The sequence below is a fragment of the Musca autumnalis genome, unplaced genomic scaffold (assembly GCF_047663935.1).
Source record: "Musca autumnalis isolate F117 unplaced genomic scaffold, ASM4766393v1 scaffold_5, whole genome shotgun sequence".
NCBI lineage: Eukaryota > Metazoa > Arthropoda > Insecta > Diptera > Muscidae > Musca > Musca autumnalis.
In genome coordinates, this window is record NW_027412088.1 from 23321845 (window position 1) to 23347746 (window position 25902).

General features: G+C 37.5%; 1 protein-coding gene across 5 annotated transcripts in view; it reads right to left on the reverse strand.

Moving 5' to 3' along the window:
* Positions 1–827: 827 nt before the first annotated feature.
* Positions 828–25902, reverse strand: part of emp (epithelial membrane protein) — an 83926-nt gene continuing 58851 nt past the window's right edge. For all 5 annotated transcript variants that reach the window (XM_073957046.1, XM_073957047.1, XM_073957043.1 and 2 more), the window contains 6 exons: positions 8489–8741; positions 8259–8432; positions 8003–8195; positions 2530–2908; positions 2313–2434; positions 828–2242 (listed from right to left, as the gene is read on the reverse strand). In XM_073957046.1, coding sequence (XP_073813147.1) covers positions 1865–2242; positions 2313–2434; positions 2530–2908; positions 8003–8195; positions 8259–8432; positions 8489–8741 — 1499 coding nt within the window. In that variant the 3' untranslated portion in view covers positions 828–1864. The remainder of the gene's footprint in view (positions 2243–2312; positions 2435–2529; positions 2909–8002; positions 8196–8258; positions 8433–8488; positions 8742–25902) is intronic.

A 25902-nucleotide genomic window follows, 5' to 3' on the forward strand; every position in this document is an offset into this window, starting at 1 on the left:
GTCTTAGAATTTTATCCTGATAAGAATATATATACTTTATAGGGTCCCAAATGATTAGTTCGATGTGTTACAAACGGAATGACAAACTTTATATACCCTCTGTAAAAAAAATCTGTAAAATCTGTACATACCTGCAAGAAAAAATATCACATAAAAACGAAAAGTGCAAATATGTGCAGGATGTTTCGATGGAAATTGGTAAAAAACTCTTCCCTTTTTATGAAATGATAAGTTAAACAGCCCAACTCGATCTTACTCATAACTATTTGCATCGCTTTTTGTGAAAATTGATCTTAAAAAAATCAACGAACATTATTAAATTATTAAAAAAAGCCCACTTCATTCGCGACACTGAACGTTTTAAATACGTTTCACATACCTTTCGTTACAATTACAAAAAAAAATTAAAACCGTTGTTTATTTTGGATATTATAAGATTTTAATAAACAACTTAAATATTGAGAATTTTTTTATACCCACTAACTAAACAATAAAAGTATATATTTTTGCAAAACTACACGCAGTAGACTCCTATAAACAATATTTGACACTATTTAGTGTAAATTGATACAACTGTTTTTTTTTTATTTTTGGCCAGGTTTTTCGGAAAATTGGCCTCTGGGCACTGGCGAGCACTGATATAAAATCATTATTTCGATAAGGCACATTTTAATCATTAGCCTAAAGGCTGAGGGTATAAAACTAGTACGACTTCTATGTACAATTCCGATACATCCCACTGTGACCAGCACCTTTTCATTGCACATCCTGTATGCAAATAATATCCCCTTGTATTTCACTTTTAATCAAAAATAAATTACAACCACTTTTCACGTATTTCATATATTTTATTATTATTATTTTACTTTTACAAAATATGCAACTATTACATTAAATGATTTACAATTTAAACTTAAAAATAGCAAAAATAATATAATAATATTCGTATATTTTGTTGTTTTTCTTTTGTATTTTAACATTAAAAATTTGTGACTCATCTTCACGGCTGACCTTAGACGACATTATGTTAAGAGAAGTAAAGAGAACCGGAGACACAAGCCATGCAATTTTCCCAATGGAAAAGTCATTGGCTTGCGAAATAGTTTAACGGATATTTTTAGGATTGTCCGTTTGTAAGTCTCAAAAGTCTCTTGTTAAGCCTATTTCGTTTATTGTGATGTATTATATGAACTTTGTGGCCACAATGCAGCTTTAAGGTAGTGTTGTTTTCTTCTTTGTTTTACAACGGACAGATCACAGAAAAATAATGTTTTAGTTTATAATTTTTTGTTTTTTCGAAGATTTTTTAAAGACATTTGAATAACAAATAAATGAGTACAAACAAACAAGTAAGTACGAGTACAAGAAGAGTAAATAAGAGAGGGAAGCAAAACTTCCTTAGACATTAAAAAAAAACAAGAAAAAACTATATAAAATTATAGTACATCATTCAAAATACATATATAACTTATTAAATATTTATATATATAAAATTTGTATATTTACGACATATGCCACCCACACGAAAATAAAAGAGAAATCATTAAAAGTTAAGTGTTTGACATATTTCTTTGTTTCTAAAATAAAAATAAAATATTTTGTTTTGTTTTCTTCTTCTTACTAACCCTACAACCCTAAAAAATAGTTGATAGATTTGTGAAACAAGTATTTGTGTTTTCGTTTTGTTCTGATTTTTTACAAAAATAAGGTATTAAGTACAAGACCTAACTATATATAAAAGAGAGAGAGAGAGAGAGAGAGAGAGTGGGAAGGAAGGAGGGATGTGGGAAATAATTGTTTTTCTGGGGGAATTTGGGGGAAGGGGGCTTCTTGAAATGAAATTTTTGTTTTATTTTATCCTAACCTAATATTTTTGTTTATTTTCTTTTGTCTTCTTCTTTTGGGCATCCACCTGAGCTGTGGCCAAATAATTCGAACCCTCCAAATGCAAGGTGCTTTGCCGATGTGATTTGCGTATCAAACAAAACACGGAGATCAGTAACAGGAGAGCACCAACGGCAAAGAAGACAATTGTTAGGATCACCTGGATCTTGGGTGGTATGGTGGTGGCGAATTTCATCAGATCGGTAATTTCATCGGGTAAATAGTCAATACCCTCTTCGAACCACAGAATGGGGAAGACAATGTCGGGGAAATTGGCAACTTGTTTAATGTCCACCACTTGGCTAACGGCCAAATTGATTTGTACACGAGCCCGAGCTCTCAATGTGGTGCCCATGTCCTAGAAAACGTAGACAAGAGATATTAGAAATGAGTTTGAAATTGTGTTTTCGGGGTTTAGTTAAACTTACAGGTTGCACATCAAGGAACAGCTGATGCTTCTCTCTTTCGGGTGGGGAAATACCTTCAACAGCTGTGCGCAAACTATCATCGGCCAAATAGAAGTGGGGGAAACTCAACATAATGGGAGAGTCTGGAAAAAAATTTAAAAAATGGGGTTATTAAAAAACAGGAACAGAATAAATTCGGTTGGGAGCAAAAAATTTTAAACGAAACTCCAATATTTACCATATTGACACAATGAAACATTGAACAATCCATTGGGTGAACACGATGGCTGGCCGGCGGGACAGAAGCACATATTATCGGGATTTGAGTTGACATCGGCAAATACATTTGTGGGTGGTGAAAAACGATAACCCTTAACATCGCCCTTGGTTACAACTTCCTTTTCGAATACCAATGGCATGAGGCGGCACAAATCTTTGTCGTAAATGTGCAGGACACGATCTTCGGTAATGTGGGGTGGGAAAATGGAGCCATCAGTACCATTCAATACATTACATTCATCGGTGAGCCAATGTTGTAGATGGGAGCGGCCATTGTACTTATCGATAATGCCAAATTTGGTGATATCATCAACGCCGGAGAAGATGGTGACACGATCCTGGAAATGAAGTAAATTATGATTTAAGATTAAGAGAATTAAGAGAAAATAAGAGGAAATAAACCCAATAACATAGATTTTTTGCTAGAAATAAGTAGTTATTTTTTGGTCACTAAGAAGAAGCCATAGATTAACTACTTAATTCAGTGGCCAAAAAATAACTACCTATTTATAGCGGCAGGCCCTGGTTAATGCTGTAGTAAAGAGATTTGTAATAAACTTTATTTTATTTTAATTATTAATTGTTTCACTTTATTTTATTTTATTGTGTTCTATTTTATTTTTATTTGTTTTATTTTGTTTTGTTTATTTTAATATATATTATTTTATTTGATTTTATTTTGTTTTAGTTTATTTTACTTTATTTTATCTTATTTTATTTGATTTCATATATTTTTTAATTTACTTTATTTTATTTTACTTTATTTGAATTTATTTAATTTTACATTATTTTACCTTATTTTATTTGAATATATTTTATATATTTTTTTTTAATTTTTTATATTATTTTATTTTACTTTATTTTATTTCATCTTATTTTATTTTTATTTTATTTTATATTATTTTACTTTATTTTATTGTAATTTATTTTATATTATTTTATTATATTTTATTTTACTTATTTATTTTTATTTTAGTTTTCTTTATTTTATTTTATTTTATTTTTTTATTTATTTTATTTGTTTTATTTATTTTGTTTATTTTATTTATACTAATTATTTTATTTATTTTATTTATTTTATTTGTTTTATTTATTTTATTTATTTTATTTTATTATATTGTAGTATGGATACGAGTGTTCTTTTCAATTTCAAATACAAAACTAAATTTTATTTTATGAAAATATTTTTGTTTAAATTTTTCACATAGAAATAATTCTTAGCCTACTTAATATTTTTTTTTATTTTTTAATAGCACAGTTAATGCTTGTAGTAAGTGCCACCACAATACTCCTCCCTCAGTGACAACGGTAGGTATTTATTCGTAGAGTTCTTCCAGATCGTAGTACTCGAGTTTGAATGTCAGGTGGAACAGCAAGTGGTGGTGATTCGTCCGCTGGAATGTCGTCATTTAAAATTGATGCTGGTTTTAAGCGACCAACCGATATAATTTTTTGCTTCCCATTTACGTCGATCAAAAAAGTTTTCTCCCCTATGGATATAACAGGGAATGGTCCGGTGTAGGGAGGTTGCAATGCAGTTCGTACAGCATCATTTCTGATGAAAACAAATTTTGCTTGTTTTAATGCTTCCGGTTCATAAACTTTAGAATTGCCATGACGGTGCACCTTCGTTGCTTTTATTTTATTCATATCAGCTTTGAATTGCGTAACCCAATCTGAAGTTATTTTCGTGGTTTTTGATTCCGTAAAAAATTCACCAGGCAACGTTATCTCCATTCCATAGACTGAAGCTGCAGGCGAAACATTCAAATCGTGGTTAATAGATGCACGTAATTCCAACATTACTATCGGTAAAACCTCTGACCAACGCTCTTTTGCGTGACACATTATATACGATTTAAGTGTTCGATGCCAACGTTCAATTTCACCATTGGATTGCGGGTGGTAAGGCGTAGTATGAGTCACACGAACTCCAATCAATTTTGAAAATTCTCGAAACAGTGCTGACTCGAACTGCCGTCCTTGATCTGTCACTACTTGAGAAGGCACTCCAAACCTAGATATCCATCCACTAAAAAATGCTTTTGCAACAGCTTCAGCTGTTATGTCGTGTAATGGAATAGCCTCGGCCCATCTCGTAAATCTATCAATACATGTTAGACAGTATCTATACCCTTCCGACGGTGGAAGAGGTCTAATTATATCAATGCTTACTACCTTAAATCGCTCGTCTGGAGTGATTGACCAACAGCGCTTTTTATATGGCGTCCAACCTTTACTTGCTGGCACTTTAAACATGACTTAGCCCAATTTGAAAGTTCTTTTCGCATATTTGGTCATACAAACCTATCCGATATCACATTGATTGAGGATTTTGAGCAGGGATGTGATATGTTGTGTATCATGTCGAATACTTGTTTTCGGAAAGGAGGTGTGATGTACGGTCTTGCTTTAGATGTTGATACATCACAAACGATTTCTTTCTTCGATGTAGGAATTTCAAATTTTTTCAGGTCTAAATTTGATGGTACTGCTCGTGTAACCAAACATTTGAGTTCTTCGTCTTTCGCTTGATCTTCCGCTAGATCTGAATAATTCAAGAAGGTTGGAAACGATATTGCGTTTAACCGGGATAGAGCATCTGACGTGATATTATCTTTTCCATGTACATGGCGAATATCTACAGTATGCTGTCCGATAAAATCGGAGTGACGTAGTTGACGATGACGTTGATTAAAAGCAAATGTAAGCGGTTTATGATCATATATATGCAAAATTGACGTCCTTCGACAAAATGTTGGAAATACTTAACTCCTGAGTATGCCGCCAAAAGTTCGCGATCATAAGCACTATAACGTGTTTGCGTCTCAGATAATTTCTTGGAGTAGAATCCGAGAGGTTTCTATTCACCATCTATTAGTTGTTGGAGAACAGCTCCCATACCAGTATCAGACGCGTCTACCCATAAAGATGTTTCGGCGGATTCAACAGGATATACCAAAAGCGCAGCGTTTGCAAGCTGGTTCTTGCATTCTTCAAATGATTTGCGTAATTCCGGTGTCCAAATTATTGGCGTTTTATCTTTTTTCTTTTGGCCACTTTTTACTGCATTTAACGTTGCTGGAGCTTGAGCGGCTTTCGGAATAAAACGTCGATAAAAATTGATCATTCCCAGGAATCGACTTAATTCGTTAACTGTTTGTGGCAATTTATACTGGAGAATTGCAGATACTCGTTCTGGACTTGGAATAAGACCATCTGGAGTCACACATTATCCCAAAAATTCAAGAGAATTGTTGCCAAATTCGCTTTTTTCACTCATGATTGTTACGCCATATTCTTGTAACCGGGGGAATATTTGCCGGAGATGATTTTTGTATTCTTCTTCATTTTCAGACGCCACAAGTATATCATCAATATAAGCGAAACAGAAGTCAAGTCCTCGTAAAACCTCATTAATAAAGCGTAGGAATGTTTGCGCAGCGTTCGTGAGACCAAATGGAATACGCGTAAATTCAAACAATCCAAAGGGCGTAATTATCGCAGTCTTTGGGACGTCTTCCTGAGCTACAGGAATCTGAAAGTACGCTTTGACCAAATCAATTTTGGAAAATACTTTCTTACCAGCTAGCATATATCCGAAGTACTGGATATTCGCTACCGGGTAACGATCAGGAACAGTTATTTTATTAAGAGAACGATAATCTCCACATGGGCGCCACATGCCGTCTCCTTTGGGAACCAAATGTAATGGACTCGCCCAAGGACTTGGTGATGGTCTGCATATTCCCAACTGCATCAAGTAATCGAATTCATCTTTAGCGATCTTAAGCTTTTCAGGAGATAATCTCCGTGCCTTAACGGAAACTACTGGTCCTTTCGTATCAATATGATGTCTTATATGATGTTTAACCGGGGGTAACTTGATACTAGGTGTCGTGACATCAACAAATTCAGAAACAATAGAATTATACTTTCCTGGAACATCCGAAATTACCTTCAGCGTTAAATTCTGATCCCTGGAACAATAACCGGGCACTTTAAGGTTCGTCGTTGAATCAAAAAGCTGATTATTTTTAACATCCACAAGAAGTCCAAAATGTTTAAAAAAGTATGACCCAATTATTGGCTGTGCGACATCAGCAACAATAAAAGACCAGAGAAATTTTCGTCGAAGACCAATGTTGCAATTTACAACTTTTGTTCCATACGTTCGTATCTTCGTATTATTTGCTGCAATTTTTATCTTTATCGTGGACAATTTTTATCTTCACTCGCCGGTGGTATAACTGAAATATCGGCTCCAGTATATATAAGGTACCTGTACTTCGATTTTGTATCTTGAATGAACAGGCGACTTATCTGTAGGCCACTCTCATCCGTCACCGTAGATGAGGTGCCTAATTGTTTTCCGAAGGTTTGAAGGAGCAGGGTGACCGACATTTTGTAGCCTTCTTGCCAAACTTGAAATGGTACCAGCATATGGAAGATCTTGTCCGGGAATTGCTTCTTGAGCGGACATAATTCGTTTTGTTTCTACTATTCCCTTTTACTGTCAAACTATCGACCTTTTTTAAAAGTTCAGATACTTGCCTTTCAAGAAATTGCAATCGATCATTGTCGCTTGTTGCAACCGCGTTGACAACACCAGCAGCATCCGATTGGTCATGGATTTTATCTGCCATCATTGCTAATTTATTAATTCTATCTTCGCTCACCGACAATATAGTTTTTGTTGTTTGAGGTAGGCGTTGAATCCACAATGTCTTCAAAAGCTCTTCAGACACTTTTCCGCTTGCCAATTCTCGCATTTCCCTCAACAATCCGGAGGGCTTTTTGTCTCCAATACATACGTTTTGCAATAATTGTCGTAGCCTCTTTTCTTCCGATTCCATAAATTCGTTCAGCAATGTCTTCTTGAGCGTCTCATATTTGTCCTTCGCTGGGGGATTCTCCAAAACATGGCTCACGTGACTTAGGATGTTGCTTTCCATGGACCCAACTAGCGTGTGGAATTTGGTTTCGCCGCAAGATATTCCTGCCGTTACAAATTGGGATTCCAATTGGATAAACCATAGCTTTGGATTTTATCGCCAAAATGGAGGAACGCGTACATCAACTCGGGATATTTCCATTGAATTCTTTTCGGTTGACATATTTGAAAAAATTTAAATTTCTTCCGTTCGGGGTCACCAATGTAGTATGGATACGAGTGTTCTTTTCAATTTCAAATACAAAACTAAATTTTTTTTTATGAAAATATTTTTGTTTACATTTTTCACATAGAAATAATTCTTAGCCTACTTAATATTTTTTTATTTTTTAATAGCACAGTTAATGCTTGTAGTAAGTGCCACCACAATATTATATTTTATTTTATTATATTTTATTTTACTTTTTTTATTTAATTTTATTTTATTTATATATTTATTTATATATTTATTTATGTTTTTTTTTATTGTTTAACTTACCGCTGAGGTACCATTTTTGCCATACATCAGACCAAATTCTTCATAGGGCAACTTTTGTTCCTTGGGCACCACATCTTTGGCTAATTTCAATAGAGGATCTTCATAACCCCACAGAAGTTGGCCCACAGAAACCTGGACAAAAGGTTTGATTTTCAAAATATCCATAATACTGGCCATGGCTAAACGCAAAAATCTGCAATAAATAATTTTGATTAATTTATGAAGTTATTTTTATTTGGAAATATTCGCATTTTACCTGGCAGCATGTTTACTCTGTGAGGTGGCACTCAACATGGGAATATTGGGTACAATGACAACGTCATCATCTGAACCCACCGACAATTCTTCACGGAAGACATAGATTTTCTTTAGGCTATAGGTTAGGGTGCCATTGTCGTTTTGTACTATATTGACTTTTTCCCAGGATTCACTGAAATAAAAAAATATTTTTTTAATTCAAAATTTCTCCAAAATTCCTAAACTTACGTGTAAACATAGGGACCCACTTCATCCACAATGGGTTTGGAACCATTGCTCAGGAATTCATTGGCATTTGTGACATTGTAGACGTAAACGGAAATTTTTGGTTCTACTGGAGGCTTTGCCCACCAACCATATGTTTGGCCACCCGGCCTCAATGCCACCTGATAATTTATGACCGTATTAATTAAGGCATAAAACTGACAGGCCACCAGGATGCCCAAGATCAGCAATATGACGGAGACAGCAATTGTGCACCCTAGATGATGAGAAAAAAAAAACGAACAAACAACAAAGAAAGAAAGGGAAATTAATCATCACGCATTTACATTCACAATAATAAAAGCAACAACATTTTAATTAGCAATAATATTTTAAATTAAATAAGGAAATAAAACAACTGTCTAGAAAAACGAATAGCAGCATCCTTTGTGTGTGATGTATTGGGAATAAGCATATTCTCCCCCCCTACGTTCTTCACATAGTCGCAATGAGTCTGTTGCACATAGGACTGTAATAAGTCATTTTACAGCCATAGTTTTTTTCTTTTTGTTTATGCTGCTCCTCCCTTCCTTATTCTCCTCCATGAACACTACAATTATTTGCACATGCAAGTGTGCGTGGTTTTTGCATTTAATTTGCCCAGACTCAGATAATAATTAATAATTCTATGACGAGTAATTAAATGATTTGTGTGGCGTTTTGTTGTTTTTCTTTAACTGCCGCCAGTCCTTATTATTATTTTCCCGTTTTATTTAATGTTTTACTTTGCATTTGTTGGCGGCGTCTAGTTACGAGGCCAACTGTACAATTATTGTTAATCATTTTCCAGTGGCTTAATGTAAATCACACATCAATCAGTCTGTCAGTTGGATTACTTAACGATGTTATGTTATAATTATTAACAATTAATGACATTTAATTCGTTCTATTTCAATCAAAGTCAATAAATATTGTAAAAATAGTTCAATACCAAGGTGGAAGAATAGATATTTAATTTGAAACTAGTTCGAGAAGGTTTCAGTGCAAGTACATTCCAAATGGAATGGAAAACTACCGAGGTGAATATTTAACTTTATTAAAAGTAAGAAAAAATGGGTCAACTTTGCTAAATTACATCCGTCGATGACTGCACAAAAAAATAATAACAATGATCGTGGACTTCAATACAATACATAATCCTTCATTTGTACAAATATTACTAGAAACCTACTTGGGCGGGGTTTTTGGAACTTTGTACTAATTTCGAGGGATGTATGGATTATAACATTATGGCGAAGTAAAAATGTCACTGAAGTAAAAACAGGTAAAAACTAGCGCACAAAAATGCAGCTATGTATTTTTGTGCGTTAGGTGAAGCCTAATTCTTGGGAGATGTCGGGGACTGTAGTCGATATATTAGCTGTTGTAGTCTTCACAAACACAACCCGCTATTAAAATTTTAATACGACCCGTAAGTGGCCCTAAAATGCATTTAAGTTCAAAAGTGTTGCATTTTGTGGAAGATGATTTTTGACACTCGCAATTTTCGCAATTTAATATTGAAAATTAAATTTTTATCAATGATTGTACTCTTCAATTTTCTTGGAATTATTTTTTGTATTAAACTACGATCAATTACAAAAACTTTAAGTCCTATTTGATAGTGGGATTCGAATGATTACTTTGGTAGATTATTTTAAACATTAAATACAAGCCCACTTTGCAAAAATTTGTACTATTTTTATTAGATAGCTGATAAAATATAAAAAAACAAAATTCTATTTGGACCAATATTAAAGAAGTTATGAGTATTTGTTAGTTTTTACAGAATTCGACTTTTTCAAGACGCGATATCTCTGGAAACTCTAGTCAAAAAATTTGAATATACTAAAATCAAAACCTTTTTTTTTGAAAAATTGTCCGATTTTACTCAGAAATCCCCATATACACTTTCATACGGGAAAAATTTGCCTTTCCAAATAATGGTGTCGAGGAAATTCGTTTCCATTTAGTTGATTTAGGTATATCCGTCCGTCTGGCTGGTGCGCACGGTGACTCTCGAACGGATCAACCGACTTTGTTCAAAATGTTGAACTCGTAATGTTTTGTACAAACTTAGTTTAAGTTCAAAGATAGGCAATGTTGGTCCACTCCTTTCGTTACCTCCCCAACAAAAGTTCGAAGGGAGTAACCGATTGGCTCCATGCTTTGCATGTCATAATATTTCAATATGGACTATATCGACCCACTACACTGAGTATCTAACACACAAATGTTGGTACAGGTGCATTTTAGCGACCCTTGTTGGATTGATATGATTTTTATTTTTGCAACAGGTTGTGCTCGCGGTCACTGTTACGACGGTAATTTTATTCAGCGGAAGTCCATATTTGCTGAAATAATGTTCCCATAGCTCTAAACAGTCCTGCTGGGGCACCAACACAAATGACTGATGAGTATGAAAACTTGCTATCCGATTTTGCCGAAACTTTGCACATCGTAAAATTGCTCCCAAACGTCCAAGTTCCTAATAAGGTCTATTGGAAAACCTCTTCGAGTACTTCCCTCACAAAAGTTCAATCTTCTCGTTTATGTGCAGTTTATGAACTGTTCGATAATCACTTGCACATTTTTACTAAATGTACTTAATTTATAATTAAGAGAAGGTATATAATTTTGGATCGAATGAATCTCTTTGGGAAAAAACGTTGACGCTGTTCAGCGTTCTGAAAATGCATTATTTCTGCCACGGTATCCACAACAAAGTCAGCTAAATCGTAGACTTTATGAGTTGGAGGAACACCATGGTCACTGCGATCCAGAAACAGAGCCCATCATCACCGAGTAGGACTGTCAGTCTATTCAGTACCGACTTGTCTAGCTTGAGATTGATTCTGGAGACCCATACATAGAATGTATGGCGATAACAGTAAAGTATGGGGCTGCCGAAGTAGAGTTGCTCAAGGTGTACATACCACCGATGAATAGTTGTGACCTGCTCAGAAGGTCTGAGGTTCAATCCCTGACCAGAACATCAACATTTTAGGCGGTGGCAAAACGCTTCAGCATAATGTTGCCGACATTACCTGAGTATTTCAGCCATAAAAAACTGCTCTTCAAGTGGTGTCTTAAGACACGCCGTTGGGACAGGGCGATAAATCGTAGGTCCCATATCATTGAGCCAATATGAATCGCATTAATGTGAGAGAAGTCTCGCTTGTCCCTTCCGGGATGTTGTGAGAACATATGTATGTATGTACGTTTTGGAGTGCAATAATCGTTTGGCACTAGGGGACTTCAATGGCCATTCGAATGGTATTCCGTACTAGCCAATGACCAGAGGGGTATTGCCGTTTGCCGAGCAAATTGATAGCTCTACATTTTGCCTGATGAACGAAGGATAAGAGGTCACCAGACTTCACAATAGTGGCAACGGGTATGATAAATGACAGGTTCTGGCACTCCGTTATTTTTCATGGCTCAGACAATCTTCCGATGATCGTTTCCGATAACAGGCCTTCATAACATCTGGTCTCAGTACTTTTCTGAAAAATGAAAAAGCTGACTGACAAGGGTTTAGTGAATTTACCAATCACCGCTTCAGTGAGGTGCCCATTCCCTCAGATCCTTGGGGAGCTAAGATGATTTTCATCACTGCTGCAGCCCCTCGATACATGACTACTGGTCGAATACTTGAAAATAGACCAAATTTCCCAATAGAGACGACGGAAGTAGCAAATAAGCATTATGAGCTTCGTCGTACGAACCCTGAGGACCCAAGCGTTAGTAAACTTTTGTCGAAGTTAATAGGCTTGTAGGCGAGCATTAGCGGAGGCTAGATCAACTGAAGTAATGCAACACTACTTTCTACGGCGTGGCAGTAAATGATCCGAAGAGGTGCGCCTATTTATTTTCATCGACAATCCGTAGAGCACTCCGAGAGTTATAGGGCTAAAATGAGCGTGAGTGCTACGCCGTATAAGAGTCCATTTAGTGGAGAAGGAACCTTCACAATTTAAGATGAGCGACATTACAGACGTCATCCGGGCTCACACGGAATCTCAATAGTATTGCTTAAGTAACTGGATGAACCCAGGGTTGAGTATTTAAATAGTTTTCTCAATCTAGCATTAGCCACCCATATTGCACAAGAAGTCTGGGAAGTTGACAATGTGGCCCACTACTAAAGCCATGCTAGAATGCCAAGAGCGGCGAATTGTAAAGAACAATTTCCCTCCTGTAACAAGTAGCGAGGATTATAGAGGCACAACTCCTCCCCATGATGACAATTTGTTGACCAGTTGCCCAACATGAGCATGGATTCTGGAAAATGTACAGTACCGCAACAGCATTACACGCCGTAAAGACATATCTGTCGATGACTAAACCAGAACAGGCTATGCAACCAAACAGTTATGGTGGCTCTTGATCTATAGAAACCCTTCGATATCATCAACCATCCCAAGTTGTTCGAGGACATAGAGACGGTTTCCTTCCAACCATGTCTACTATATGTGTGGACGACAGTCGTTTCGGAGTTTCCCAAGGCGAGGTCATTTCTCCGGAACCGTTTAACCACTACCTTTTTGAAATTCTACACCATCCAGATGGACGATCACTATCGTAACGTATGCTGATGAGTGTACGATCGGGTCCTGTCGGCGATGACTTAGTGAAGTTCTGAGGAATATGAAAATATTCGCCGCTATATACACTGCCACATTCTTGAAATGAGGCTCCCAAGAAACATATTGGCCGATGGTGTAGTGATTTTGACCACTAACTATCCCAAGATATTTTATGTATGCAAGAAACGATTTTCCTAGCCAAAATGTCAATATTTTGTCGTCACCGAGTGTCAATTTCCATTTGGGATTCGATAGTAAACATATTGAAGCTAAGAATCCAAAGAAATAGGTCAAAATATTGGAAGGTGTGGGCATGGTGTGCTCCTAAAGACCCCAAGTATGTTTGGACGAAATCCGTTTCAGACAATTTTGAGTTGATTTAGCCACGTCCGTCCGTCGCTCTGTTTGGCTGGCTGGAGCGCACTATAACTCTCGAACGGATGAACCAAATAGCTCCAAAATTTGGATTTCGTAATATTTTGTCCAAACTTAGATGGGTTATATCGGTCCACTCCTTCCGGTACCTCCTTCCCCAACTTTTGAAAGGAGTAACCGATTTGATCCATACTTTTGCACATTGTGAAATTTCTACCAGTCTTAAATGAGGTTTCAATATGGACTCAATCGCTCCACTCCTTTGGGTATCTCCCACACAAAATTTCGAAGAAGTTCAGTTTAGGACCAGCGCTTGAATCGCTTTGATTTTTTTGTAACAACTTGTAATCATTGTCCCCATACGAGGGTACAAGTTTTATCAGGGGTAAGTCCATACTTCCTGGGAAACCCCTTCCTGCAAGAAACCCCTTTGACACCGTGTGTAGTTGTTGAAGCGTAAGATAACTCTGGAACGGATCTGCCGATTCGGTTCGAAATGTGGCCTTCGTAATATTTTGTGCAAACTTAGTTTAAGTTCGAAGATAAGCCATATCCTCCTTTAGGTACCTTCTCCACAAAAGTTCAAAAATGTTCGGAAAAATTGTGCACACCATAACTCTTGATGGGAGTGACCGATTTGATCCATACTTTACACAACCTAATATAACTACCAGATATATATCAGGTTTGAATATAGACTATATTTGTCCACTCCTTCGGGTATCTCCCACAAACATATTTCGGATAAATTCACTTTATGACCTGCTCTCGAATCACTTTGATTTTTGTTGAAGCAACCTGCTTTCGCTGCCTCAATTACGACGGTAAAAGTTTTTTTCAGGGGCAAGTCCATAGTTCTTGGGAAAACAGCCCGAAAGTTGTAAAAAAATCCCTATTGCACCATATGTAATGGCTGGAGAGCAAGATACCTCCCGATTTTCAGTGTTTTGGGAATTTTATTTACATTTCTTGACCGAACTACACTACTAAAATATCTCCACCAAAAACAGTCAACATGGGCCCATTTTTTGGAATAGCCCCCATATAATAGTACCTCCCGATTTTCGGTATTTTAAAGGTTTTAGCTACAATTTTTTACTGAACTAGCTGTAACTTGACATTTGAGGTTCCTAGTGATCACAAAATATCTCCACCAAAAACAGTCAACATAGGTCCACGTTTTGGTATAGCCCCCATATAACGGTACCTCCCGATTTTCGGTATTTTGAGGATTTTAGCTACAATTCTTAACCGAAGTAGCTGTAATTTGCCAGTTGAAGTTCCTAGTGATCACAAAACATCTCCACTAAAAATTGTCAGCATAGGCCCATGTGTTGGTATAGCCCCCATTTAGCGGTACCTCCCGATTTTCGGTATTTTGAGGATTTTACCAACAATTTTTGACCGAACAACCTGTAATTGAACATTAGAGGTTCCCAGTGATCACAAAACATCTCCACCAAAAACAGTCAACATGGGTCCATTGTTTGGAATAGCCCCCATATAACGGTACCTCCCGATTTTCGGTATTTTGAAGGTTTTAGCTAAAATTTTTAACTGAACTACCTGTAATTTTATATTTGAGGTTCCCACAGGTCACAAAATATCTCCTCCAAAAACTGTAAACATAGGTCCACGTTTTGGTATAGCCCCCATACAACGGTACCTCCCGATTTTCGGTATTTTGAGGATTGTAACTACATTTTGCGACCGAACTACCTGTAATTTAAGGTTTGAGGTTCTTAGGGGTCACAACACTACACCACCATAAACTGTCAACATAGGTCCATGTTTTGGTGTAGCCCCCATATAACGGTATCTCCAGATTTTCGGTATTTTGAGGATTTTACCAACAATTTTTGACCGAACAACCTGTAATTGAACATTAGAGGTTCCCAGTGGTCACAAAACATCTCCACCGAAAACCGTCAACGTATTTCCATGTTTTGGTATAGCCCCCACATAACGGTACCTCCCGATTTTCGGTACTTTGAGGATTTTAGCTGCAATTATTAACCGAACTACCTGTAATTTTATATTTGAGGTTCCCACAGGTCACAAAATATCTCCTCCAAAAACTGTAAACATAGGTCCCCTTTTTGGAACAGCCCCCATATAACGTACCTCCCGATTTTCGGTAATTTGAGGATTGTAGGTATATTTTGCGACCGAACTACCTGTTATATGAGGTTTGAGGTTCCCAGTGGTCACAAAACATCTCCTCCAAAAACTGTCAATACAGGTCCATGTTTTAGTATAGCCCCCATATAACGGTACCTCTAAATTTTCTGTATTTTGAAGTTTTTAGCTAAAATTTTTGACAGAACTATTTGTAAGTCTATATTTGAGGTTCCCAGTGGTTACAAAACATCTCCACCGAATACCGTCAACATAGGTCCATGTTTTGGTAAAGCCCCCCTATATAAATTGGAAACATAGGCCCACATTTTTGTATAGCCCCCATAAAACGGTGCCTCCCCATTTTTCGGTATTTTTGACCGAACTATCTGTCATTCGAAACTGTTTTAGACCAAAGTATCTGCAATTCGACATTTGAGGTTCCCAGTGGTCACAAACTGGGTGACGTAGGGGATGGAAGACACCAAGCAACGGTCCTGACCGGCTTTAACATGGCAAAGCCCAGGATTTATCTTGGTCCCTCTTTCATCTCAAGTGGACACTGACCTCCCCGTGGTGTCACCTGGGGAACTGCCTTTAACACCCGTTAAAGGTAGTGAGTTAAAATGTGCCGCGCGTTCTCCCATAAGAACGTTAAAAACTTGGGTTTGGGCGTCGGGTTGGTAACCCTCCCCTAGAAAAAACAACATACTATGAAAAAACGAAAGAAAAGAAAAACAACCCCCTCTAAAGTTGACGAACCCCGCAAACGTTTTAAGGACCATGATCTGCGAATCTGCACCTGGAATGTTCGCACTCTTTATAGAGAAGGTGCAGTCTTCGCATTGGCAGACGTACTGGAAAAGCACAAGGCCGATATTACTGCCATACAGGAAATACGATGGAACGGGAAAGGCGTCACAACAACACCTAAAGGTGACGCACTGTATTATAGCTGCCATGACGTAAAGCATGAGTTTGGTTGCGGATTTGTAGTTAGTCGGAGGCTAAAACATCTGGTATCCAGCTTCACTCCAGTGAATGAAAGACTTGCTGCAATTCGAATAAAAGCTAAATTCTTCAATATCAGCTTTATTTGCGATCATGCTCCCACTGAAGAAAAGGACGAACAGACCAAAGATATATTTTACCAGCGCTTAGAAGAAACATATGACAGTTGCCCTGCCCATGACATTAAAATTGTTCTAGGCGATTTTAATGCCAAAATTGGAAAGGAGAATATCTTTGGCCCAACAGTCGGGAAATTCAGCCTCCACAGTGAAACATCTGACAATGGTATGAGGCTGATAGACTTTGCAGCTGCAAAAAATATGGTAGTTAGCAGTACCAGATTTAATCATCTCGATATTCATAAGGGCACCTGGCTGTCTCCAGATCAGAAAACAGGCAATCAAATTGATTATGTTGTGTTAGATGGAAGACATTCATCGATGTACGATCGAGCGTGTTGGATGTACGATCGTTGCCTACAAGATCGTGTTAGGGATATTTTGCGAACGACTAAAGCCTATGGTCAACGAGATAATTGGACCATACCAATGCGGCTTTAGACCTGGCAAGTCCACCATTGACCAGATATTTACCCTGCGCAAATCCTGGAGAAGACCCAAGAGATGCAGATCGACACCTACCACCTTTTTGTCGATTATAAAGCAGCCTTCGACAGCCCGCTGCGTTCAAAGGTATTCCAAGCCATGTTTGAATTTGGTATCCCCGCAAAGCTCATCCGTCTTTGCAAAATGACTTTAACTGACACGAGGTCCTCAGTTAAAATAGGAAAGAACCTCTCCGAAGAGTTTGGTACCAAAAGAGGTTTCAGACAAGGAGACAGCCTTTCGTGTGATCTCTTTAACATCCTGCTGGAAAAGGTTATACGAGAGGCAAACGTCAAAAGAAGTGGCACAATCTACACCAATAGTCACATGTTACTTGCTTATGCTGGTAACTGATATCTTTATGAAGGTCGAAGGAGAATCTGCTAAAGTGGGTCTGGCGGTAAACGGTGAGAAGACCAAGTTGATGGTGTCGACGCGCAATGCGTCCACTGAGCTCGGACCGACTGTGGAAGTTGGTTCCTATAATATTGAGGTAGTTAAAGACTTCGTCTACCTCGGCACCTCCGTAAACACAACAAACGACATCAGTTGTGAAATAAAAAGAAGAATTGTATTGGCCAACAGATGCTACTTTGGTTTAAGTAAGCAGTTCAAAAACAAAGCCACATCTCGTCAAACAAAAATAACGCTCTACAAAACACTGATACTACCCGTGCTGATGTATGGCTCCGAAGCCTGGGTACTTGCGCAAGCAGACATGGCAGTGCTTGGTGTGTTTGAGAGAAAAATTCTTCGAAAGATCTACGGACCAATCTGCGTTGACGGTGAATATCGACGTCGCATGAACCACGAGCTGTATCTGCTGTACAACGGCATCAATATTGTTAAACGTATCGAGATGCAGCGATTGCGTTGGCTAGGCCATATCATAAGAATGAGCGATGATGACCCCGCTAAAAAGGTGTTAAACACGGACCGCTTGGCGGTGCAAGAAGAATTGGCAGGCCAAGGAATAGATGGCGCAAACAAGTGGATGATGAGATGAAAAGGCGCGGTATTCCAGAAAGCGGAGCAACAAATAGAGAGAATTGGAGATTTTTTCTTAGTTCGGCCTATAGAACAAATGTTCTGTAATGGGCCAGCTAAGTAAGTAAGTGGTCACAAACTTCTCCACCAAAACCATAGGTCAACACTTTGATATAGCCCCATATAAGGTTCTCTACATTTTTATGCTTTTTTACCTTATTTAGGTATCAGTGGTCACAAAATATCTCCGCCTAAAATTGTGGACAGGAAAGAAAATAATTATTCCGCTTTAGTTCAGAATATTTTGTGGTGGAAGGTATAATTTTGTTTTAATTTACAAAATCCGATATAGACTTATTATGGAGTGTAAAAGTTTTTGGTTTTTAGGCCTGACCGACTGATATCGTATACACATTAATTTGTATTTGGCCTAGTTTTTGAATTTTTATTGTTTTAGAATTATTATTCAAAATGTGTTCCAAAGCAATCCAGCAGTCCGTTTACTTTCTTAAATTTAAATTTACAAAACCAGTTCAAAGTATTAATTTACATTAAGTTATGTTAACATTTTTTTTTTATTTTTTAATGAAGCAATTTAGCTTATATTAACCTGATTATTATATCATTTGCATTTTTCAATTAAAAGGTATTTGTATTGTTGTTGTCTAATCCTGTTTCAATGAGAACAAAAAAACTGTCTTAAGAAAAAGTATATAAAACAGAATTTTTAATTTATAATTATTAATTAAAATAATTTATGATAAATTTTTAATTGATGAGATCTCTCCAATATTCTACATAGGTTCTTATTTTTTTTCTGTGAAATATTTTTGATCTCACTACAACATCAACTTGATGTTGTTCACCTAACCTTGAGAAAAAACTATTATGTCTTCATTCCTCTCTTGGGAATTATCTATTATTATCTGTCTCTATCCATAAAATATGTAATACATTCAACAAAAATTAAATTGTTGTAATAGGAAATCATTTATATTTATTTTTTTATTATATCCTCTCATTCATATCCGATCAGCTTGAATTCAAGTTATTACTTTTTTTTTTGATTCCATTGAATTCATTGCATTTTGCAACAGACATAATTATAATTACTTTTAATTGTATATCAATGGCTTGTAATAATTTTCTTCCTGTTTGCGATGGCAAATGGAGAAAAAATGTCGTGGATTATTTTCTCATGCAGACATTTTTTACAAAAATGAGCAAATATATAAAATGGTTAAACATCGACGAATGTAATACAAACGACAGCTTTTATCGAAAATTATATATGTATTTATTTCACACGTTTAATATGTAGAAATAACATTGAAACAAATGTATATTTGATAAAATAAAATAAATCAATACACGAGTACAGATATGTGGAGATTAAGTTGGCAAATTTACCAAGAGATCTCTTCAAATCGAATAATATTAAAATTAAATTCCCATTTTTTTTTAAATCAGTGTTATTAAACTTTAAAGTCAATTTTATATTTTGTCCCCTAAAATGAAAAAAAATTAAAACTTCACAATAAGAAATTCAAATCAAAATCAATTTGTTTTATAACCTCCTTAGAATGTTCCACATTTAATTTTTATGTCAATTTTAAAAATTTCCCCCCAAAAAAATCATATAAAATTAAAAGCCCAACAACTGACCCAAAAAACAATCTCAAAACGTAAATCAATCTAGTTTATAACCTCCTTAAAGTGAGTGAATGTTCCACATTTCAAAGCACAAATCGGTGTCAATCTGTTTGCATACATTATCCCCTTACCTTACCTTAACTACCGCACAATTTGTTGTTGTAACAAATAAATTTACGCTACTAATTAGCAATGGCATTATTTGCATTTATTAATATCATGATTTAATAATGCACTTTTCCGCCCTTCCCCCACTGTGGTTATCTGCCATCGCAAAAATCTCACTTAAAATGCAAAACAAAATTTGCAAATTTGCATTTGTTTTAAGATCAAGGTGGTAAAATTTATTTATACAATTTTATTTTCTGAATATTTAATAGAATGGCTCAAACGCAATATAACAACAACAATAACAAATAGTAACAGGGTGAGAAATTAAGTCAAATGATTTAAAGTAAACCATAAAGAAATGTGCTGCGATGCAGTGAATTTAGAAAAGAATGTGACAGCCAGCGTTAGGGAATGTCGTAACCAAAGATGTTTTTTGTAACAAAGTAGATTAATTGATGGAAATTAATAAGTCCAGATTTACATAAGTAAACTCTCTTTGCTGCAATTACCAGTTTGGGAGAGGTGAGAAAAAGGAGAAAAAAGGTATATAGTAGCAACCTTTCTTTCAGAAAAGGTCTATAGAAGTACCCTTTCTTTCAGAATGGGTCTAAAGAAACACCCCTTTTTCAGAAAGGTTCTATAGAAGCACCCTTTCTTTCAGAAAGGGTTTATAGAAGCACCCTTTCTTTCAGAAAGGGTTTATAGAAGCACCCTTTCTTTCAGAAAGGGTTTATAGAAGCACCCTTTCTTTCAGAAAGGGTCTATAGAAGCACCCTTTCTTTCAGAAAGTGTTTATAGAAGCACCCTTTCTCTCAGAAAGGGTTTATAGAAGCACCCTTTCTTTCAGAAAGGGTTTATAGAAGCACCCTTTCTCTCTTTCTTTGGGAAAGGGCCTATAGAAGTACCCTTCCTTTGGGAAAGGGTCTACAGAAGCACCCTTTCTTTCAGAACGGGTCTATAGAAGCACCCTCTCTTAAAGAAAAAGTCTATAGAAGCACCCTTTCATTCTGAAAGGGTCTGTAGAAGCACCCTGCCATTCTGAAAGGGTCTATAGAAGCACCCTTTCTTTCGGAAAGGGTTTACAGAAGCACCCTGCCATTCTGAAATGGTCAATAGAAGCACCCTTTCTTTCGGAAAGGGTTTACAGAAGCACCCTGTCATTCTGAAAGGGTTTATAGAAGCACCCTGTCATTCTCAAAGGGTCTATAGAAGCACCCTTCCTTTCGGAAAGGGTTTACAGAAGCACCCTGTCATTCTCAAAGGGTCTATAGAAGCACCCTTTCTTTCGGAAAGGGTTTACAGAAGCACCCTTTCTTTCGGAAAGGGTTTACAGAAGCACCCTTTCTTTCAGAAAAGGTCTATAGAAGCACCCTCTCTTAAAGAAAAAGTCTAATGAAGCACCCTTTCATTCTGAAAGGGTCTGTAGAAGCACCCTGCCATTCTGAAAGGGTCTATAGAAGCACCCTTTCTTTCGGAAAGGGTTTACAGAAGCACCCTGTCATTCTGAAAGGGTCAATAGAAGCACCCTTTCTTTCGGAAAGGGTTTACAGAAGCACACTGTCATTCTGAAAGGGTCTATAGAAGCACCCTTTCTTTCGGAAAAGGTTTACAGAAGCACCCTGTCATTCTCAAAGGGTCTATAGAAGCACCCTGTCATTCTCAAAGGGTCTATAGAAGCACCCTTCCTTTCGGAAAGGGTTTACAGAAGCACCCTGTCATTCTCAAAGGGTCTATAGAAGCACCCTTTCTTTCGGAAAGGGTTTACAGAAGCACCCTTTCTTTCAGAAAAGGTCTATGGGAGCACCCTTTCTTTCGGAAAAGGTCTACGGGAGCACCCTTTCTTTCAGAAAGGGTTTATAGAAGCACCCTTTCTTTCAGAAAGGGTTTATAGAAGCACCCTTTCTTTCAGAAAGGGTTTATAGAAGCACCCTTTCTTTCAGAAAGGGTTTATAGAAGCACCCTTTCTTTCAGAAAGGGTTTATAGAAGCACCCTTTCTTTCAGAAAGGGTTTATAGAAGCACCCTTTCTTTCAGAAAGGGTTGATAGAAGCACCCTTTCTTTCAGAAAGGGTTTATAGAAGCACCCTTTCTTTCAGAAAGGGTTTATAGAAGCACCCTTTCTTTCAGAAAGGGTTTATAGAAGCACCCTTTCTTTCAGAAAGGGTTTATAGAAGCACCCTTTCTTTCAGAAAGGGTTTATAGAAGCACCCTTTCTTTCAGAAAGGGTTTATAGAAGCACCCTTTCTTTCAGAAAGGGTTTATAGAAGCACCCTTTCTTTCAGAAAGGGTTTATAGAAGCACCCTTTCTTTCAGAAAGGGTTTATAGAAGCACCCTTTCTTTCAGAAAGGGTTTATAGAAGCACCCTTTCTTTCAGAAAGGGTTTATAGAAGCACCCTTTCTTTCAGAAAGGGTCTAGAGAAGCACCCTTTCTTTCGGAATTGTGTATAGATGCACTTTTTCTTTCGGAAAGAAAAGCACCCATTCTTTCGGAAAGTCTTTATAGAAGCACCTTTTCTTTCGGAATTGTCTATAGATGCACTTTTTCTTTCGGAAAGGAAAGCACACTTTCCTTCGGAAAAGGTCTATGGGAGCAACCTTTCTTTCGGAAAAGGTCTATGGGAGCACCCTTTCTTTCGGAAAAGGTCTATGGGAGCACCCTTTCTTTCGGAAAAGGTCTATGGGGGCACCCTTTCTTTCGGAAAAGGTCTATGGGAGCACCCTTTCTTTCGGAAAGGGTCTATGGGAGCACCCTTTCTTTCGGAAAGGGTCTATGGAAGCACCCTTTCTTTCGGAAAGGGTCAATAGAAGCACCCTTTCTTTCGGAAAGGATCTATAGAAGTACCCTTTCTTTCGGAAAGGGTCTATAGAAGCACCCTTTCTTTCGAAAAGGGTCTATAGAAGCACCCTTTCTTTCAGAAAAGGTCTATAGAAGTACCCTTTCTTTCAGAATGGGTCTAAAGAAACACCCTTTTCTCAGAAAGGTTCTATAGAAACACCATTTCTTTCAAAAAAGGTCTACAGAAGCACCCTTCCTTTCAGAAAGGGTCTATAGAAGCAACTTTTCGGAAAGGGTCTATAGAAGCACCCTTTCTTTAGGAAAGGGTCTATAGACGCACCCTTTCTTTCGGAAAGGGTCTGTAGAAGCACCCTTTCTTTAAGAAAGGATCCTTTCTTTATGAAAGGGTCTATAGAAGCAACCTTTCTTTGGAAAAGGGTCTGTAGAAGCAACATTTCTTTCGGAAAGGGACTACAGAACACCCTTTCTTGCAGAAAGGGACTACAGAACACCCTTTCTGGCAGAAAGGGACTACAGAACACCCTCTCTTGCAGAGAGGGACTACAGAACACCCTTTCTTGCAGAAAGGGTTCATAGGTGCACCCATTCTTGCAGAAAGGGTTCATAGGTGCACGCATTCTTGCAGAAAGGGTTCATAGGTGCACGCATTCTTGCAGAAAGGGTTCATAGGTGCACGTATTCTTGCAGAAAGGGTTCATAGGTGCACGCATTCTTGCAGAAAGAGTTCATAGGTGCGCCCTTTCTTGCAGAAAGGATCCATAGGTGCACCCTTACTTGCAGAAAGGTTCTATAGAAGCACCCTTTCCTTGAAAAAGGGTTTATAGAAGCACCCTTTCCTTGAACAAGGGTTTATAGAAGCACCCTTTCCTTGAAAAAGGGTTTATAGAAGCACCCTTTCTTTGGGAAGGGGTCTATAGAAACACCCTTGCTTTGGGAAAGGGTCTATAGAAGCACCCTTTTTTCGGAAAGGGTCTATATAAGCACCATTTCTTTCGGAAATAGTCTATAAAAGCACCCTTTCTTTCGTTAATGGTCTATAGAGCAACATTTCCTTCGGAAAGGCTCTATATAAGCACTCTTTCATTCGGAAAGGGTCTATGTAAGCACCCATTTGTTCGGAAAAGGTCTATAGAAGCACCCCTTTTGTTCGGGAAGGGTCTACAGAAGCACGCTTTCTTTCGGAAATGGTCTATAAAAGCAACCTTTCTTTGGGAAAGAGTCTCTAGAAGCACCCTTTCTTTGGAAAAGGGTCTATAAATGCACCCTTTCTTTGGGAAAGGGTCTATAGAAGCCCCCTCTCGTTCAGAAAGCATCTATAGCAGCACCCTTTCTTTCGCAGGGGGTCAATAGAATCACCCTTTCTTTGAGAAAGGGTATATAGAATCACCCTTTCTTTGGGAAAGGGTCTATAGAAGCCCCCTCTCGTTCAGAAAGCATCTATAGCAGCACCCTTTCTTTCGCAGGGGGTCAATAGAATCACCCTTTCTTTGAGAAAGGTTATATAGAATCACCCTTTCTTTGGGAAAGGGTCTGTAGAAGTACCCCTTCATTCGGAAAGGGTCTATTTAAGCACCCTTTTGTTCGGAAAGGGTCTATGTAAGCACCCTTTTGTTCGGAAAGGGTCTAAGTAAGCACCCTTTTGTTCGGAAAGGGTCTATAGAAGCACCCTTTTGTTCGGAAAGGGTCTATAGAAGCACCCTTTTGTTCGGAAAGGGTCTATACAAGCACCCTTTCTTTCGGAAATGGTCTATAAAAGCAACCTTTCTTTTTGAAAGGGTCTCTAGAAGCACCCTTTCTTTGGAAAAGGGTCTATAGATGCACCCTTTCTTTGAGAAAGGGTCTTTGGAAGCCCCTTTCGTTCGGAAAGTATCTATAGCAGCACCCTTTCTTTCGGAAAGGGACTATAGAAGCAACGTTTCTTTCGGAAGGCACCCTTTCTTTCGGAAAGGGTCTATAAAAATACCATTTCGTTCGGAAAGGGTCTATAGAAGCACCTTTCTTCGGAAGGGGTCTATAGAAGCACCCTTTTTCTCGGAAAGGGTCTATAAAAATGCCCTTTCTTTCTGAAAGGGTTTCCTTCCTTTAAGACGTTTGTGGGTCTACAGAAGCAAGATTTCTTTCGGATAGGGTCTATAGAAGCACCCTTTCTTGCAGAAAGGGACTATAGAAGCACTGCTTCTGTGGGAGAGGTTCTATAGAAGCACCCTTTCTTTGGGAAAGTGTCAATAGAAGCACCCTTTCTTTGGTAAAGTGTCAATAGAAGCACCCATTCTTTCGTAAAGGGTCTATAGATACACCGTTTCTTTCGGAAAGGGTCTTTAAAAACACCCTTTCTTTCTGAATGGGCTTCATTCCTTTTAGACGTTTGTGGGACTGTTTCTCTACTTATTGCTGTTCTAGCAGGTGCTTTCCCTTATTTCCAAATAAGTTCCCATATGGCATTCGTTGAAACATGCATTTGTGACCTGCTGCCATTGACATTGACTGGATCTTGTCATCTGTTGTGGTTAACCGCTCATTTGTTTATTTATTCATTATTTGTCTATTCCCGCTTAAGAAGAAAAGTAAATTGTATTTATTATTTCGTGTTTCTGTCGTTTGTTTCCCCATCTGGAGTCCATCCACACCCATCCCATGCGGTCATCAGGAAGTTCATTGCTAAAACAATTCTCCTTAATGTCACTTTTATTTTTGCTAATTAAATTATTTTATGACTTATTTCAATATTGCATTTGCGTTGTGGTGCGTAAATATGTATTTTTCTTATTTATTTATTGTTGTTGTAGATATAAAAACTCATCAATCTATCCACTTGATGCAATTTTATGATCTTAAGTTGTCATGTCCGAGATGTTCAGATGATGATGATAATGATGTTGTTGACAGTGGTCATTCACAAAAAGAGGGGTGGGAGGGGATGTGTCTCGATCCCATAAAAACCAGAAAAAAAATATTAACTCAACACAACATTTTATTGAATTTCATGTCACACAAAACACGCAGTTAAACTAGTCACAACGCCACACATTGTCAACGAACGGCAGGCATGTCAGTTCGTCGCTAAGCAGCCTGCCTGGCATTGCAAAACAAGTGAAAACACTTCATTTCACTGCATTCGCACAAATGCACATTTTTCCCATTAAAAACAAACAA